The sequence below is a fragment of the Vigna angularis genome, chromosome 5 (assembly GCF_016808095.1).
Source record: "Vigna angularis cultivar LongXiaoDou No.4 chromosome 5, ASM1680809v1, whole genome shotgun sequence".
Taxonomy (NCBI): domain Eukaryota; kingdom Viridiplantae; phylum Streptophyta; class Magnoliopsida; order Fabales; family Fabaceae; genus Vigna; species Vigna angularis.
Window position 1 is genome coordinate 8,527,623 of NC_068974.1, and position 18,066 is coordinate 8,545,688.

Below are 18,066 nucleotides of genomic sequence, written 5' to 3' on the forward strand. Positions count from 1 at the left end.
AAGCTCCATTATGAGTTTGAATCTATAAGTCAAAAAGCGAAAGATCACAAATTGCAAATGGAACCTAGCATCTTTACCACCTCAAATCAAATCAACCTCAATGAGGCACCATGAAACTCTCACATCAATCACCTGTAAACACAAGCCCTAAATCACGAACCAAAAAACCATAATCACAAAATTTACCTTCAAGCATGGAAAGCCAAATCGTGAACCAAAAAACCCTAATTGCCATGGATGACCACATTAAAAGAAATGGACCATGTCATTCACTGATGACTCACAGAACATTGTGTAATAATTTAGACACCGTTAAAAAAAAGAACCAAGTTGAACAAAAATTAAAACAACTTTAAACATTCAAAAAAATTGAAAACACTTTAAACAAAATTAATTGATGAAAATAAAAACCAAAATAAGTATCAAACCTAAAAAATTCTATTAAAAACCATATTAAATTTATAATAAGGTCTTATATGCTTCGTGTTGGACATAGTGTTTAGAAGTATCTTCTAAATTTCTCTTTTTCTCCCTCTCGTTAATTGTATCTAATATATCTCAAGCTACTATAAATATCTCTCTATTTTTTCTGAAGAACCTCGTTTGAAAATGAAAATATAATGACCGTAGTTACAATTTCAGCAAATTATTAATACTAAGGTTTCTACAATTTATCATTTTTCTAACTAAAAAATAATTCCAATTAAATGTCAACGCACAAAATGACTGATTTTCAATTTTGAAAATAAGGTGTATTTTATACTAGCAAAAGTTAATGGTTGATTGATCAACCACGTCTAAACTCTAATTCACCAATTCTAATTTATTTCTTTAATGTTATACATTCAGAATAATAAAATTCAATTCGTTATCAACATTATTTTACCTCAATTCATATGTCTAACAAGTTGACATGCCCAAAATAAAAGAGTCATGGTTCCATCAACATAGCTCCATCAACATAGCTCTATAAAATTATCTAAACAAGTGGTCACATAACGATAATCCGATTTCCCACAGCATACAGAATGGGAAAATAACTCCAAAAGCAGTCACAGGCAAACTTGTACATCTACGTGAAAGTATATACCAATTCGGAACAAAAAACATTATTCCAAAGTCTAAAGGATCCCAGATCAAGCCATACAAAATCACCCATAATCTTTCCACAGGAAATGCTCAAAGTACAACCTGACAGGAAGAGAAAGAGAGCACTCTACAACCATTTCCACCTATATCCCTTCGGATCAGAACCATTCTGTAATCCAGTGAAAAACAATATCACAAGGGCGGAATTAAGATCCATGATATTTATGGAGATAGTCCATATGAAAGTTAAACAAAAAACAGTATCAAAAATTGTTAACAACAAGCACTTCGAGCCTAAACAAAATGAACAAACGAAAGAATAATGGGCTTGACCTCATCGCATGACAATTTTAAAACAAAATTCTTTTACATCAAAATGCACAAAGTTCGGACAAAAAGAAGCCAAGCGCATACCTTCAGAGACACGGATGAAGTGATGAGTTGTCTCCGACTAATCCTCTGCCCAAAGCAACAAACAAATATGAAGTTAATTTTCAATTTCACAAACAGCATAAATCAATTGCAAGTCAATGAAGAAAACCAAATATCGACAATCAAACATAGTGAAATCAAGTGCAGATGTGACTATTTTAAATAAGTGGAACATACAAATCATGATGATCTATTAGAAGAACTCAAAATAACCAAAGCATATTTAAAATGATATTTTGATAGAAATAAATCAACTGAATCAACATTCAACCCCAGAAATACATTAAATATTCATATTAATAGAAACTACCCAGTTTTCATCCTGAGTTTTCATCCTTTACATAAAAGCCCCCTAACTACTTTTTATTAATAATTTTCTTCTATAGCATACATTTCACTTCCTATCAGTGTCTTTGTGCCTATCATAAACACATCCACACCATTAGAATAGTTTATCAACAATCAGACTCACATCTTGAAACACTATCCACACTGATGCTGGAACCATGGCAAGGAAGCAACTCACTCCTAACTTCTAACAAGGACTAAAACAATCCGCTCAATGATTCAAAAGAGAAACCCCCTCAATCCTCAAGTTATCATCTAAAACCTATGAAGCACGTACGTGCGTAGACACAGAATACAGAATACGACTAAATGGAAAAACTGTAAAACAAAGACACGAGAATATAAATTAAAATATACTAATTATATACTAATTATTATACTTTAAGTATATGATTAGTATAAAAAATGTTATTTTTAAGATTTATTTTTTAAATAAAAATTAATTTATCTTTTTATAATATTTATTATTAACAAGACTTTAATTTATCATTTACAAAATAGATTATAAAAATTATATTTTACATTTATGATTTAAAAATAAAATAAAAACATATAATTCAAATAAAAAACAGATAATATAACAATAATTATACAACAAATTATATTTAAATTTAAATTAAAAAGAAAGAATAAGTAAAATAATAAAATATATTTTAAATTTAAATTAAAATAATAATTTCAGTGAAAAGGGGCATTTTAAAAAGTGTTCTACCAAGCATTTTAGAAAGGCTTTATCTTTTCGAGAAGCCTCTGCCCCATTGTAGAAACGTTTGCACATGCCTCTTTCTTCTTCCTTCGTTCTTGTTCCTTTCACAGTTCTTTGTGCTTGCTTTTTCTTCTTTATTTCATTGCGTTTTTCACATGCCCAGCACTATTACACGTTTCTGATTTCCTTTTCTTTTTTCAATTAAATTTTATTCTCGTGTCCTAATGTATCTTCTCCGGCATGTCTCGTCGTGTCAAAGAACAGGACTGCATCATCTTCGGCGTGTCCAAGAGCATGGCCGTGTCTAGCCCAAAAAATTTATCCAATACATTGTCGTGCACTCTTTGTTGCGTGTCTGTATCCTGACATTCTTTCGACACAAAAACGCCACTTTTTTGGCATGTGGGAGCTTCGTAGTCTAAAACTCCATCAACCAAAATCCAACCCATTTCTTTGCATTACAACATGATAGAACTCACAATATCCCCTCCAATCCCAAGTGGACCAACCAAAAACACAACCTGATAGCCTATTACAACCCTAATCAAGATGCACTTGCCATCAGTTTATCCAACTAGATCACCAAGATATCACATCAATCCATAACATCACAATAATAACATTAACTATATTCCAAAATTCTAAACACATGGCCATACATCGCAAACAAAAAGAATACTATCGCAAACCAATGAGAGAATCCAAAACAATGACGTTGCCACATAACTCATGGTCACAAACCTCTTCTAAAACCTAGCTAATTCCAATAAGCAATGTTTACACCATGAATATAGCAAGGTTTAAATGTCAAAGTTTGGCGTTTCATTTTATTAGGTCTTCAAGATTGCAACTATGACCGACATTTGTCCACATTTTCAGACAATATCAAGAAAATGGTTTTGGAATAACACTCCAACGTATACTACATTATTGATTAAAAATTATTGAAAACCTCAAAACTTTATTAAAAGCTAAAAATCAATCACCGCAAAGACATGTTAAACAAGAGGTGCAAGGACTTACCAAAATTTGTTTGTTCTAATAAAATTAATCTAACAATAAAAACAGAGCATGTTTGCTAATGTTCTAGCAAAAGCTAAATGAGCTCAATGCCAAAAGCATTAACAAATGGTAATGGAACTGTTTTCTAATTTGAATTTTTAAAATAAAGTAATCTATTGAAATAAAATATATATTGCATTCTATCATATGGCATCATGTCCTTAAATGAAAGGTCCTTAAATGAAAGGCAGTGAAAAGAAAGATGGAGATAGAGATGTTAGTCAAAGGCTAACAACTCAGTGATTTCATTCACTTCACTAACTCTAATTTCTCCCATATTCCATATATCTTCAACTCATCCACAATGTTAACTCAAACAAATCCTCGTTTCGCTCTCCCTTACCACTCTTCTTCTTGTCTCCTACCACTCCCTCTCTCTATCTCCAACAAACCCTCTCCAAATGTATCTTCCTTAAGCAACCCGATGACATTGCTACCTATTCGTATCACGCCCACTTCCTTAATCACTACAACAATAACTAAGACAAAATCAACTACAACACTCTCTATCTCCAACAAACCCTCTCCAAATGTATCTTCCTTAAGCAACCCGATGACATTGCTACCTATTCGTATCACGCCCACTTCCTTAATCCCAAACACTACAACAATAACTAAGACAAAATCAACTACAACAACTTCTCTGAACTCCTCACCCGAGAAGGCATTCAATGGGCCTCTTTGAAGGTATTGGAAGTCTACTAGAGATAAGACCAACTCATAATACATAAATGGGTGCAAACGTGACCTTATAAGCCAGTTTTGTAGGGTTGAATTAGATTTAAAATTCACTTTTTAACATAGAATCAAAGCCATGAGTTTAGAGTCTATCCTAGAAAAATTTGATGTTTGTTCTATTGTTCCACTCACAAACAAAACATTATTAGACCATCCATTATTTCACGCATAAGATGTATATACCTCAACGTGAGGAAAAGTGTTGGAAGTCCTGCATCGACTAAAGATAAGACCAATTTATAATATATAACTGAGTGCAAACCTCACCTTATAAGTTGATTTTGTAGGATTGAGTTAGACTTAAAGTTCACCTCTTAACATAAGGTGTACAACTTCATAATTATTGAGAAAAACCACTTTGTCTTGGTCGAGGTCTATGTCCCTTGATGTGGCCACTACTAGGACCTCGTGCCTAAGTACGCCACCACTGCTACCAAGCTCAAAGCTAACAACATTGTTCTGGCCATGGTTGAACCACCACAAAAAATGAATTGGCACATTTATTAGTCATACCTAGTTCTGCACCTAGATGTCTAGTGCAATCTTTTACTATTTCATGTACTCTTATATTTTCATTATAAATATAAGATAGTGAGAGGGATCTCTTAAGCCCTCTAGAAATATATTTGTTTGTTTCAATCTCAAGTTGGTATCAGAGAGGGTCAATCACGCTCTAATTTGTATCTTGTATCCTTTGTCAACACTTGTCATTACTGTCCACAACTGTCTGGAACCGTTTGTTGTTGTTCGCCATTGTCTGACGTTGTTTTGCTACTATCTACCTCTATCTACAACTGCCCACTGTAGTTTGTAGCCATCCAGCACTATCAACCATTCTTCTATGCCGTTTCGTCGCCCACCGTCAAAATTTCGTCCAGCAACTATCAGATCCGGTTCATCTCTCCATGCGACGACAAACCATGCCAATGCCAGAGTCCAATTCACCTCCACACACCGCCTTCTACTCATCGAAACGCCACCGCACCACCTCCGCAGCTGTCGTCGGACCTTCCTCTCTCTGTTTTGCCCCTTAAAACTATACTTTGGTGAAGTCCAGAAGCTCCCCTTGAAGAAAACCCCTAGGGTTTTCTGGTTGCTTGTTGTTGCGATTTCCCCTCACCACCTTTCTTTTTCATAAATGGGTTTGGAAGTGTTCTTTCTATTGTAAAACATGAAATAAAATGAAATCTATATTTCTTCCTTTTAAATTTATTACAACATACTACATATTTATAGAGCTATGAACCTAATAGTTAGGATCTACCTAACGCTAGTTAGGCACCTCCTTAAGACAAGTTAGGCACCTCCTAAGATAAATAAATATTACATTTCATCATTTCCACACTTTCATTCCCCAGAAATCACTTCCCAAAAGATAAATGAAAAAAATTATCTATCGTGGTCTATTGTCGTTGAAATGTGATTCCTTGGCCAAGAACATTATGATCACCTAGAACAAGATGGAAGTCAGATGCCTGGTGAAAAAGATGAACAATGGAAACAAGCAAATTTTCAATTATGTGCCCTGTTGTGGCAATTCGTGGAACCTCGACTTCTGATATCTCTTTAGAGATTTCGAAACATGTCACTCTTTTTAGAAGAAAACTCAACATTTATGCTAGTGATATTCAGCATCTCTATGATACGGCAAACAAGCTTGCATGTCTCAAAATGGCAGAGCATGATATAGTTTCCTTTATGACTGAAGTCCAAGTAGCTGTCGAAAAGCTGAGAATGTTCTTAGCAGTCTAATATTCAGAGGACATCAAGAAGAAGCTTGACAAATATTACATGTTGATGATCCTTCGTGTTCTACATCCAAACTTTGATCATATCAAAGATCAACTTCTGACTAGTCATGAGATCCCATCCATGGAAACCTTGACCACACGCCTTCTTCGTGTCCCCGTGCCTCAATCTCAGGAAGCCTATGAACCAATGGAATCATCTATCATGGTTGCCACACAAGAAGAGGAGGACGTGGAGGCTGGATTCGTCCGCAGTGCCCATACTGTAAAGGGGTGGGTCACACCCAAGAAAACTGCTACTCCTTGCATGGATTTCCCTCAAAAACAACTAATATCTCTAAGGCTGAAACTACCTCTTCCAACTCCAAGTTCACTTAGAAAGAGTATCAAGAGTATCTACGGTTAAAGTCTAACAGCTTTACACAAACATCTCTATCTTCAAGTACATCCACAGCTTGCATTTCTCAATCCATTGAAGGTCCAAATTCATGGATAATTGACTCGGGTGCTTTTGATCACATCTCTCGTAATACCTCCTTGTTCTCAACCCTTTCCTCTAAAGAAAAACCTCATTTCATCACCTTTGCAAATGGCTCCAAAACTTGCTCAAAGGTTGTCGGTCAAGTCTCCCTCTCTAGATTTGAAATTTGTCCTTTTTGTCCTTAATTGTCCCTTGAATTTAATTTCCTTAAGCCAGTTAACCAAAATATTAAATTGTTTAATAACTTTCAATTCCAAATCTTTTGTTGTGCAGGAGCGTGGCTCGGGGAGACAAATTGATGAAGGATATGAAGCCGAGGATTATACCATTTTGGATCTCGTCCATTGGTATCATGTGTTGCTGCTCTTAGTCTTAAAATGTTACATGATCCATATGGTCATTCTCATTTGTCCAAATTGAAAAAGATGTATTCCAAACTTAGTGGTCTCCAAACCTTAGAATGTAAGTCATGTCAACTAGGAAAACATGTTAGATCTACCTTTCCTAAAAGATCTCAATCAATGTGTAATTCTAGTTTTTCTATTATCCATTATGATATCTGCGGACCTAGTTGTGTCTCCTCTCTTGGTTTTAGGTATTTTGTTACGTTTATTGATGAATATTCCAGATGTACTTGGGTTTGTCTAATGAAAGTTCGTTCTGAATTGTTACCCATTTTCAAATCTTTTTTAAATAAAATTAAGAACCAATTTGGTCAAGTAATCCAAATCTTAAGTGACAATGCCAAAGAATATTTTTCATCCTCTTTTTTTTGCAATCTTGAGTTCCCATAATATATTACATCACATACCCTTTTGGTTGGTGCTCATATTTCTGTTCATCACTAGGGGATGCCATCTTAACATGTTTTCCTATGAATAGGATGCCCTCCTCCTCTCTCAATCATAAAGTCCCTTTCTCCATTCTCTTTCCAAATGATCATCTCTTTCACACCTCTCCTCAAGGTTTTGGCTGTGTATGTTTTGGTCATGAGTCTCGAGAGCTAGACAAGTTTTTCGCTCGTGTTATCAAATGTGTCTTCTTTGACTATTCCCAAATTCAAAAAGGGTACCAATGTTATTCTCCTGAAACTAAAAAGTACTACATGTATGTCAATGTTACATTCTTTGAAAGACTCCTTACTTCTCTCCATTTGTTCAAGATGTCCATATCCTCCAATAGGTTCTTCCTATTCCAGGTCCTTCCTATTCCAGTGGTTGAGTCCAATATCTCTAATGTCTTTATCAATCTAAGTCTTGATCAAAGTCCTCCTGAACCCTCCTCTCCACATATTGATATCCTCTAACACAAGACCCCAATGGATAGTCCACTTCTCCCAAAATATGGTGAATCTCCTACTCCAGATTTTTCTCCAATGTCACTTCCTACTACGCCTCCTGGTGTAGATGATTCAAGTTGGCCCATTGCCCTAAGAAGGTACTTGTTTCACTCAAAACCCTGATCCCATTTATAATTTTCTTAGCTATCAAAATTGTTGCCCTCCTATTATTCTTTTTTATCTTCAGTGTCTTTTGTTGTTATATCCAAAAATGTGAAAGAAACACTTGATCATCCTGAATGGCGACAAGCCATGATTGCAAAAATGCATGTTCTTGACCACAATAATACTTAAGAGCTCGTGCCCCTTCCCCCGGGCAAAAAGGTTGTTAGTTGTCGATAGGTGTATGCAATTAAAGTTGGCCCTAATGGTGAACTTAATCAGCTTAAAGCCCAATTAGTTGCAAAAGGCTACACTCAGGTTTATGGCCTTGATTACTGTGACACTTTCTCTCCCATGGCCAAGATGACTATCATTTGTCACTTCTTTGCAAATGCATCGATTCGTCACTAGCCACTTCATAAATTGGATATCAAAAATGTCTTCCTCCACGGTGATCTTAAAGAAGAAGTTTATATGGAGCAACCTCCTGGGTTTGTTGCTCAAGGGGAGTCTAGTATGGTCTACAAATTACATTGATCTTTATATGGCCTCAAGCAATCACCACGTGCTTGGTTTGGAAAATTCAGCTTCATTGTTCAAAAATTTGGTCTAAAACGAACTGGAGTAAATCATTTGTATTTTACTGTCATAAATCTCTTGGAAAATGTGTTTACTTAATAGTATATGTTGATGATATAGTCATTACAAAAAACAATACTATTGGAATATCTCAACTGAAGAAGTACTTGTGTAGACATTTTCAAACCAAGGATCTTGAAAGCCTCAAATATTTCTTAGGCATTGAAGTAGTTGATTCAAAAGATGAAGTTGTAATCTCCCAAAGAAAGTATGCTCTTGATATTTTACAAGAAACAAGCATGATTGATTATAGACCGGTCGACAGTCCTATAGTCCCGAATCAAAAATTAACGACAGAAGGTGAGTTATTCTCCGATCTAGAGAGATATACGAGGCTGGTTGAAAAATTGATTTATCTCACTATTACAAGGAAACATTATTTCATGGAAAAGCAAAAAACTAAATGTAGTGGCTCGATCAACCATTGAAGCTAAATATAGGACAATGGCATCACTAACATGTGAACTTATATAGGTAAAGTAGTTCCTTCAAGAGTTTAGCTTCTATGACATCCAGACTATAAAGATGTATTGCGATAATTAAGTTGCTCTCCAAATTGCATCAAATTCAGTATTTCACGAGAGAATGAAACATATAAAAATTGATTGTCATTTTGTTCGTGAAAAGTTGATGACAAAAGAAATATGTACCGAATTTGTTGGATCAAATGACCAACTCGTAGATGTGTTGACCAAGTCTTTAAAGGGACCTCTGATTGAGTTTATTTGTTCCAACCTTGGTAAATACAATTTGTATGCTCCAGCTTGAGGGGGAGTGTTAGAATAATTGTATCTATGTATCATCATTTAGCCTAAACAGGGTGTAGTCTATTAGAATATTTATTAATCGTAGCTAGTTCTACACCCAGGTGTCTAGTGCAGTCCCTTACTATTCCATGTACTCTTGTATTTTCATTATAAATAAAAGATAGTGAGAGGGATCTCTTAGGCCCTCTAGAAATATATATTTTTGTTTCAATCTCAAGTATACAAAGTCCAAGGGTTCCCCATGGTTTTCTTTGTCCATGGCATTCACATTCTTACAAGTTGTTAGATGTAGCTCAATGTTGCTATCAATTAACAACCAATGATCTTTGTGTCGAACTTTACCCCCTTCGAGTTGGCCACAGGGCAATAACCTTTAACGCCCTACACAATTGTAATAGTAGGAGGCTCACCCATCATCCTTCTTTTGTTCCAAGACGAGGAGTGCAACGACTTAGCCCAAATCTACTTCAACTAAAGGCTTGGCTGATCTTAAGGAAGAAGAAATTAGACCTTGTAGAGTAGCAAATAGGAGAGGTAGCCTATAGACTCAAGCAATCAGTTCGGTTAAAACTCACCCCATACTCTATGTGAATCAATTGACTTCAATTAGACAAGATAGACCTAGAGAGGAATGTGCAAACTCACCCCATACTTTATGTGAGTCAATTCACTTCAATTAAACAAGATAGACCTAGAGAGGACTGTGCCAGCCCATGAGGGCACCACCACATGTTGTAGATTAACTTATTAAGAAAGAAAAAGAACGTATATATCATAGCCAAAGAACCAAGTAAAATCACTACATGTTTTCATCTTGGAATTTTTCTCTCAATTGGCATGGCACAGCTTTTTGAATTTCAATTGAAATTCACTATTTAACATCTTTGTTGCATTGCAATGAAGAGATGGTATAGTCACATGGATGAAGACAAAGAGATAGGACCTAATGTGACCCAACATAATCTTGTAAGTTTTCAAATGCTATTTGTTAACTAATATATTAGGTAATAAGTATGTATTTCAACACAATTAGTTTATGTTCAGAGTGTAATTTCTATGCATGGATAGTGTAAAACACCAACAATCAATCGAAATCATGATAGATACAACTTTCAAGGAATTGGTGTAAAAATTAACAAACTTATCATGTATGGTAGTTTGTAGCTAAATGACTATTCTAGCAAAAGCTAAAAATGCCTAATGCTGGAAGCACTCACTATTGGTAATGGAACTATGTTTTCTAATTTGATTTTCCTTGTCCCTATTGTGTAATCCCTCTATGTCGAGGGAGAACGCATCCTCTATCTTAACTGCCATGTTTCTTCATCTGTTTCTTCAAGGTAGTGTTGTTTGACTCGTAAGATTGCAATGTATTAATTGAACCTCATGTGTGCCCTATATTTGCATCACGTAGGGATGATTCAACAATAAACAGCATTGTTCTTGGAGTCAACTCTAGAAGTCAATATTAGCCAAACAATTGAAAACCACATATCATGGGGTTTCGCGCTATACTCAAAAGGAGACTAAGAACAAACGTTTCAATGTTCATACTACTCATGGGTAAGGTCAACCTAAGGACCGACATACATATGAAAAGTGTCAGTATTTCAACAACTGAAAAACACGTCACATACTAGATGAACCATACCTTTGGCTCAAGGTTTTTCCAAATGTAGAGCCTAAAAGCAAGAACTCATACTAGAGACGACATGGCCAAGAAGTCTTTACTTTAAACGCGACAACTCAAAAAAGTGTTGCATTGGCTGCAACAATCGAGAGGAAAAGAAAAAGCAATAACCCAAAATGCCCTTTTACAGGAGTGTTTATTGATGTGAAAGAGATGATGTTTGGGTAGGCATGTCATCTCCGTAGGCTTTACTCTTTGAAAAACTTGAGCTTGGGGTTGTGAACAGTCTAGTATGACACATTGTTTGGATGCCAAAATACCAACAATTTTGGTCTCTCTGCCTATCCTTAGGCCAACATGACCTACTGACGTGATCTATACTATACTATCGGAGGATGCCGAAATACTAACACTTTTGCTCTCTGTGTATCCTTAGACCAACATGACCTGAGTTGTATTTACCAACACTTTTGCCACTTTTGCTCTCTATGTCTATCCTTAGGATGACATGACCTATGAATAGTATTAACGGTGAAATGCCAGTCTATTCAGTCGTTTGGTGAATATCGCCCTCTGGAGTTGACTCCAAGTGCCGTGTCAACCATCCCTACGTGAAGAGAATCCTGAGACCCTTGGCAACCATCCCTTCCATCCCTACGTGAAAAGAATATAGGGCAGCAATCTTACGAGTCAAGCAACACTTCCATGAATAAAACCGATAAAACGGGTCAGTTAAGATAAGAGACAAGGGATACGTCAGTTAAGCTAAGAGATACGGGATTAAATAATAGGAACTGGGAGAAAGAAAGAAATCAGATTAGAAAACACAGCTCCATAAGACTATAGTGAATGCTTATGGCATTAGGCTCTTTCACTTTTTGCTACAACAGCCAACATATCCCAAAATTTCCAACAAATTTCAACCCTACCGCAGTAGTTAATTAATGTATTCAAAAGAAAAAACGTAGTTTGAAGCCGTGAAGACAAACTCAACTAATGAAGAAGCTGAAAGCCCCTAACCTTTCTTGTGGGACTGGATCACCGCCTCGCCCTCATCCACCTCCTTCACCGCCACAACCGCCTCAGCCGTCGCAGCAACATCATCAGGATAACGCACAACAACCACAGGACAAACACAGTGATGCACACAGTAATCACTCACACTCCCGAGCCTCCCATCGCTCCCGCGTCTCACAGCACCAAACCCGCGGCTCCCCATGATGACCGCGCTCAGCCCGAGCCTCTCCACCTCCAAACACAGTCTCTCCTTCATGTCGTGGTCCTTCACGATGTGGATCTTGTACGGAATCTGCACTTCCCTTAACGGTTTGGCGAGATCCGCGGCCTTTGACGCCGTGAACGCATCGAAGTCGTCCTCGAGCTTGCGCTTGGTGGTGTGATCGTTGTTATTGACGGCGTTGACGGCCTCCTCGTCAGAATTCGGGTCGGTGTTTATAGAGAGGTCGATAGAGCCCCAATCGGCGCCAAAAAGTACGTTCGTAGGGCTGACGTGGAGCAGGATCACGGCGTCACCGGGGCGGATGTAGTGCTGCACGGCCCAGCGCACCGCGTAGGCGCTCTCGTCGGAGAGGTCCACGGCCACGCCGATTTTGCGGCGCGCGCCAGCGGTGGGCGTGGGGGTAGCGGCCGCAGGGGAGGGGTGGCGGGGGGAAGAGGGATGGTGGATTTTGATTTGGGGCAGCTGCGGGTCGGAATCCAGTGCGGGAGGGTTCTGGTAAGGCTGCATTGTTTCAAGGTTCTGGAGACTTTTGCTTATGTTTAGCTTAGTGAGAGAGAAGAAATGAAAGAGAACAATTTGAAGGATGGTGTTTGTATTTTTTTTATTTTTATTTTTTTTGAGAGATTTGGAGTAACGGTTTGTGTTATAAATATATAGAACGGTCTACGAGTTGGGCTTCGGGTTAACAGGTTAAGCCTACGCAGTGGCCCACTCGTGAGTTACATCCAAGGCGTTTCTTTATATACTTTTATATTTTTAAATTTTCAATTTTATCTTTTATGTTTTAAATGGATAATGATACTTTAACACCAAAATTTGACAAACTTTTGACACAGGATATGTGTCGTAAGCCAATTGGTCCATGTGTACAATGTTTAAAAAAATTCAAAATGAGACGGAAAATGAAGTGTTGGAGGGGTTTTGAAACGCGAGATTCATTTGGATGCATTTAAAAAAAAAGGTCATTTGAGTAAGAGCATTGTACAAAATTATTCTCCTTCCCACCCACCGACAAGCTTCGATCTACCCACAAGAGTCACTGGCGTTGATGGAGTTTGAAAGTCGTCGGAGTGTCACCATTGACCGGAACTGCATATGCACTGATGTTCCGCTGTTGGGAGCGTACTTACCCCGAAACCGCCATTGGAGGTGGTTTTTGAAGCTTTTTAATGTTCGTTTCGATAATGCATTCTTTGTGTTCGGTGGGTTTAAGTTTTCTAAAAAAAATTGGGCATTTAGGGTTTGTTTTGTTATTTGGTTGTTTCTCGTGGTATGGTTAATTATAGTTTGAATGTTTGTTGAACATTTTCGCGTTTATGTTGTTTTTGGGTGCAAAGTTTGAATTTTTTTTGTATTAGTGATTATAGTTGGGTTATTTTGACTTAGGTTTTCTATTATATTTCGTTTGACTTAGGAAAAACACACATTTATTTTCACCAAGGATGCTCTACCATGAGCAAAAGATACATCCTAAGTCAAAGAATGAACTTCAAAACCAACAAATGTAGGTTCAGTATAGTACTGGTACCATAATTCAAATAAGTGGGGAGTTTAGTTATGACTTCTGCACATGAAGGTAGACTTTGTTTTGAATACATGTTTCCTATTAAAAAAAATTAATGCTCATGTCCACACACATTTATTTTCACCAAGGATGCTCTACCATGAACAAAACATACATCCTAAGTCAAAGAATGAACTTCAAAAAAAAGAAATGTAGGTTTAGTATAGCACTAGTACCATAGTTCAAATAAGTGGGGAGTTTAGTTATGACTTTTACACATGAAGGTAGACTTTGTTCTAAATACATGTTTCCTATTAAAAAATTTAATAATCATGTCCACACACCTTTGTTGTGAAAATTGATGAATAAATGTTGGATTGATGGTGGATTTTCGTTCTACCATGTTGATATACATGTATATGAAGTTTTTCATGGATTGGATTGTGAAATGGGATGGAAAATAAGAGAGTTTCAACTTACTTTTTATCAAATACGAAAATTGTGTGTTTTGGTTGGTTGATGAATTTTGGATGGATGAATTGATGGATTGTATGGAAATCTTTAGTAAGATGGAAAAATGGTGAGTTAACCATCAAGATTTTCATGTTGTAACAAGTTTATGTGTGGAAAATGATAAATCCAAAGATGTATTTCGATGAGTAAAATTGATGAATAAAAAGTCAAATATGTCCAAAAACTCCTAAAAACTAATTTACAATTTAATTTAAATGAAAATGCTAAAGTGGCAAGTGAAGAATGATGTGGCAACACTCTTGATGTTCCAAAATAATATTTCAAATAATTCCCTGCAATTAATAGTGGAAATAATTAGCCTCAGATGATTCAAATTAATTAAAATAAGAATTACTAGTCAAATTAAGCCCAAATATCAAAATTGAGGAAATATTGGACAATTAAGCACAATTCCCTAATCAAATGTAGCACAATTCCCTAATCAAATGTAGCACAAAAAGCTAAGTGAATAGTATAAAAATATTGATTCATCAACGTGTCCGGTGTCAAAAGTTTGTCAAATTTTGGTGTCTAAGTATCATTATCCTTAAATTAAACCATTCAAAATATAAAATAAAATATATTTTTTAAATTATAAAAATAATAAGTGATGAGTGAAAAAATGTTTAAAAGAATCTTGTAAACCAATAAGTGTGGGAAGCTATCAAGTATAAATATGTTTTACAAAGATAAACTTCAATAAGCATAGTCTAAAAAAGACATGCAAAAATATTATGATAAGTTCTCATGTACTAAAACTAACATATATATCCTAGATAAGAACAAAACACTAAACAACTAAACATTGTATATTTAATCAATGCTAATGAGAGAAAAAAAAATCTAACATAAAGATATCGTTTAATGAATATAAGCTCTAAAACAATGAGACGTGGTCTTAAACATCTTATCAATAGAAATGTCTTATAGAAGAAACAATCTAATGAAAAATGCATCAAATAAACAAATCTTAAGAATGCTTTTCACTCACAAGCGTCTAAAGGTTTTGAATCGTCTGTCAATATTTGAACATTGAATTAAACCAAATGCTTTCATTATTGACATGACATAAGATAAAATGTTTTCGAACAAGAAAAAGTACTTAACGTATATAAATGTTCAAAAACATTAAATGTCCATTAATGCATCTACTACAAAGTGCAATTTGCTTATATGCTTTGTCCTTGTTCATTATGTAGGTCAGAAAGATATAATGGATTAATCAAAACCAAAGCACACGTTGGATAAAGGCTTTGAGAGAACTACTGAACATTCTAGGAATGTTTCTATTGAATACTTTTGCTTTGACAAGCCATACAAGTTGTGCATCAATGAAAAACTTTGAGGGAGAATTGGACGTAGCTTAGTTGGAGTGAACTAGTATAAAAATACTCTTCATTCATTGTTTTATTTTACAAATCTTTTTTGGATAAGTTTCTTATAAAACCTAGCGTCTGCACAACTCTTCTAAAAGATATTTATAAATCATTTTCTAGATGCTAAATCAAGAAACACATTTCTTTGTGCTCACTACACTATTTTATTGAAAATATGTTTTCCACGAACTTTGCAAAACAACAACATCTAAGTAAACTCTATTGATCAACTTACTTTATAATACTTGTCAGATGCTACATTACAAAAATAGTTTTAAAACACCATTCAACCTTCTTCTAGTGTTTTCCTATGGTTTTAGAGTGATCTCTACAACATACCATTAATAAGCATTCAAAAGTATCAAATACAAGGGGTGGGGTGTTGAATTCATAGTGGATTCAAGCCCCATAAGCATCCATTAGCTCTGATTGATGATCATCCATAAGCCACGTGGTTGCACGTTTTTCTAGTGTATTACACATATACAATAAGCAAAGAAAACATGACTCTTCTAGAATTAACGCTAGCGTTGGGCGGAGGAATGATGTCGTTGGGTGAGCTGAAGCTAGTTGGGTGAAGCAAGGCTCGTTGTGTAAAGTAGTCTTGAGACTTTGGTGTTTTTGTTTGGTAATTAGTGTTCTTGTATGTACATCTTTGTTAGAATATAATTGTCAGGTTATTTCTTTGATTTTATTCATATTTTTTCCTAGGGACAAAAGAGTCTATTACCTTTTATTAATTAGGTGCAGAAATTAAAAAGGGGGTGGAGAAAGAGAATCATGCAAAATAATAAATTACATGAATTATTTAGAGGATTGGGTAGTTGTCATTTTAAAAGTTTGTTAAGAAAAGATAGGAGATATAATCTGGTGGGTTCGGAGATTAAAAGAGATATTATTATTGGAAAAGTCATTATTAGATATTGTTATATATTTTAAAAGATATCTTGAGATATTGTTAATTAAAAGATATCTTGAGATATTATTATATATAATTAGATATTATTCTTAGATAATAATAATAAAATATAATGCATTATTTAGAAACTTATCATAATCAATTAGAATAAAAATATTAAGATAGAATATATTAGGGACTTATCAGAATTAATTAAGTTAAAGATAAATTAATTTTTATCATATCTTTATCTTAGTTGGTTGTTATTACTCCTTATGGGTATTTATTATAAATAGAGTATCATATGTGTATATTCAACACAAGAAAAATTCATTCCACACATAGTTGTAACTATAATAGACACCTTATATTCATATAGAAACTTTGACCATTAAGAAAATGAGACATAAACTTTGAAGGTGAGAGAAAAAGAGAGAGAGTGAACGTAAGGTGCAACTACATTGAAGATCTCTGGGTATAGGTAAAGCCTTGGTATTGGCCAAGGTATGAAAAACTTACCTTTGTTTTATTGTATGATGAATGTGGGTATATTCTTAATTTTCCTGAGGGGTATAAGGAAGCTTACCTTTGTTTTCTTGTTTCGTTGTATGTTGTATGTTCTTGATTTTCTTGAATGATTGGGTTATGCATGAGAATGGGTTTTTGAAATTTGATATAATGAATATGTATGATGGTTGTTGGGTTTTGCCATGACAGTATGTATGATTGTCAAAATGGTTGAAGGTATATATGGGTAAGTGTTTAGTTGTACCAAAATGTGTGGTTGATTAATGAGCATGAGAGTGAAGGACGTGTCTACTTATTGTACCTAGTAAATCTTGAGACTATATACCGTAAGATATGGGATAACGACTCTCTTTGGCCTTGTGTGCGAAAAAGGGAGTGGTGTTCGAGTGTTGAACGTTCTTTGTATGGGGGAATGATGTTTTGCCTAATCCTTGTGTGATAGGGAAACATGTCCTTTAGCCGCGATGACGGGACATCTCGAGCAGGCTTGTGCGGGGAAGGTATAAGTGGCCTATATGGGGAAACTACAAGTGTGGTGAGATATGGTAAAAGAGTGTGACTGATTCTTGCATGATGGAGATCATGGTGTGGAGATTCTCATGGTGGTGATCATGATGGGGATATTCATGATGGTGTGTCCATGGTGGAGATATTCATGATGATGGTACTTATGATGGTGATGATGCTCAAGTTGATGTTAGGTGATTGTGACAGTTACTTTAGGGGTGTAGTTAGCATAATGAAGACGAGAGGATAGATCAATGGTCTAGATTTAGGATTGAGGATCGAGGATCGAGGATCGAGTATTCAAAGATGATTAAGTTGTTTATGTTTAGAGGATTATAAATCCTATTGTTAATATTTCTATCTATGAGGTGGTTTGATTATGGTTGATAAAATTTTTATGTATGTATTTTGTTTTATGG

At 35.5% G+C, this 18,066-nt stretch overlaps 1 protein-coding gene across 2 annotated transcripts; it reads right to left on the reverse strand.

The window, feature by feature from the left end:
* Positions 1-937: 937 nt before the first annotated feature.
* On the reverse strand, positions 938-12,950 carry LOC108340324 (universal stress protein PHOS34). Of its 2 annotated transcripts, none has more exons than XR_001833205.2 (3): positions 12,076-12,950; positions 1,504-1,548; positions 938-1,258 (listed from the first exon to the last, which is right to left on the reverse strand). XR_001833205.2 is itself a non-coding variant. In XM_017577617.2 (3 exons), the coding sequence occupies exons 1-2, from the start codon at positions 12,826-12,828 to the stop codon at positions 1,541-1,543; spliced, it is 735 nt and encodes a 244-aa protein (XP_017433106.1). In that variant the 5' UTR covers positions 12,829-12,948; the 3' UTR covers positions 938-1,258; positions 1,504-1,540. The 2 variants fall into 2 exon arrangements, 1 of the variants encoding a protein (XP_017433106.1); XM_017577617.2 differs by having other exon boundaries at positions 12,102-12,948.
* Positions 12,951-18,066: the final 5,116 nt, after the last annotated feature.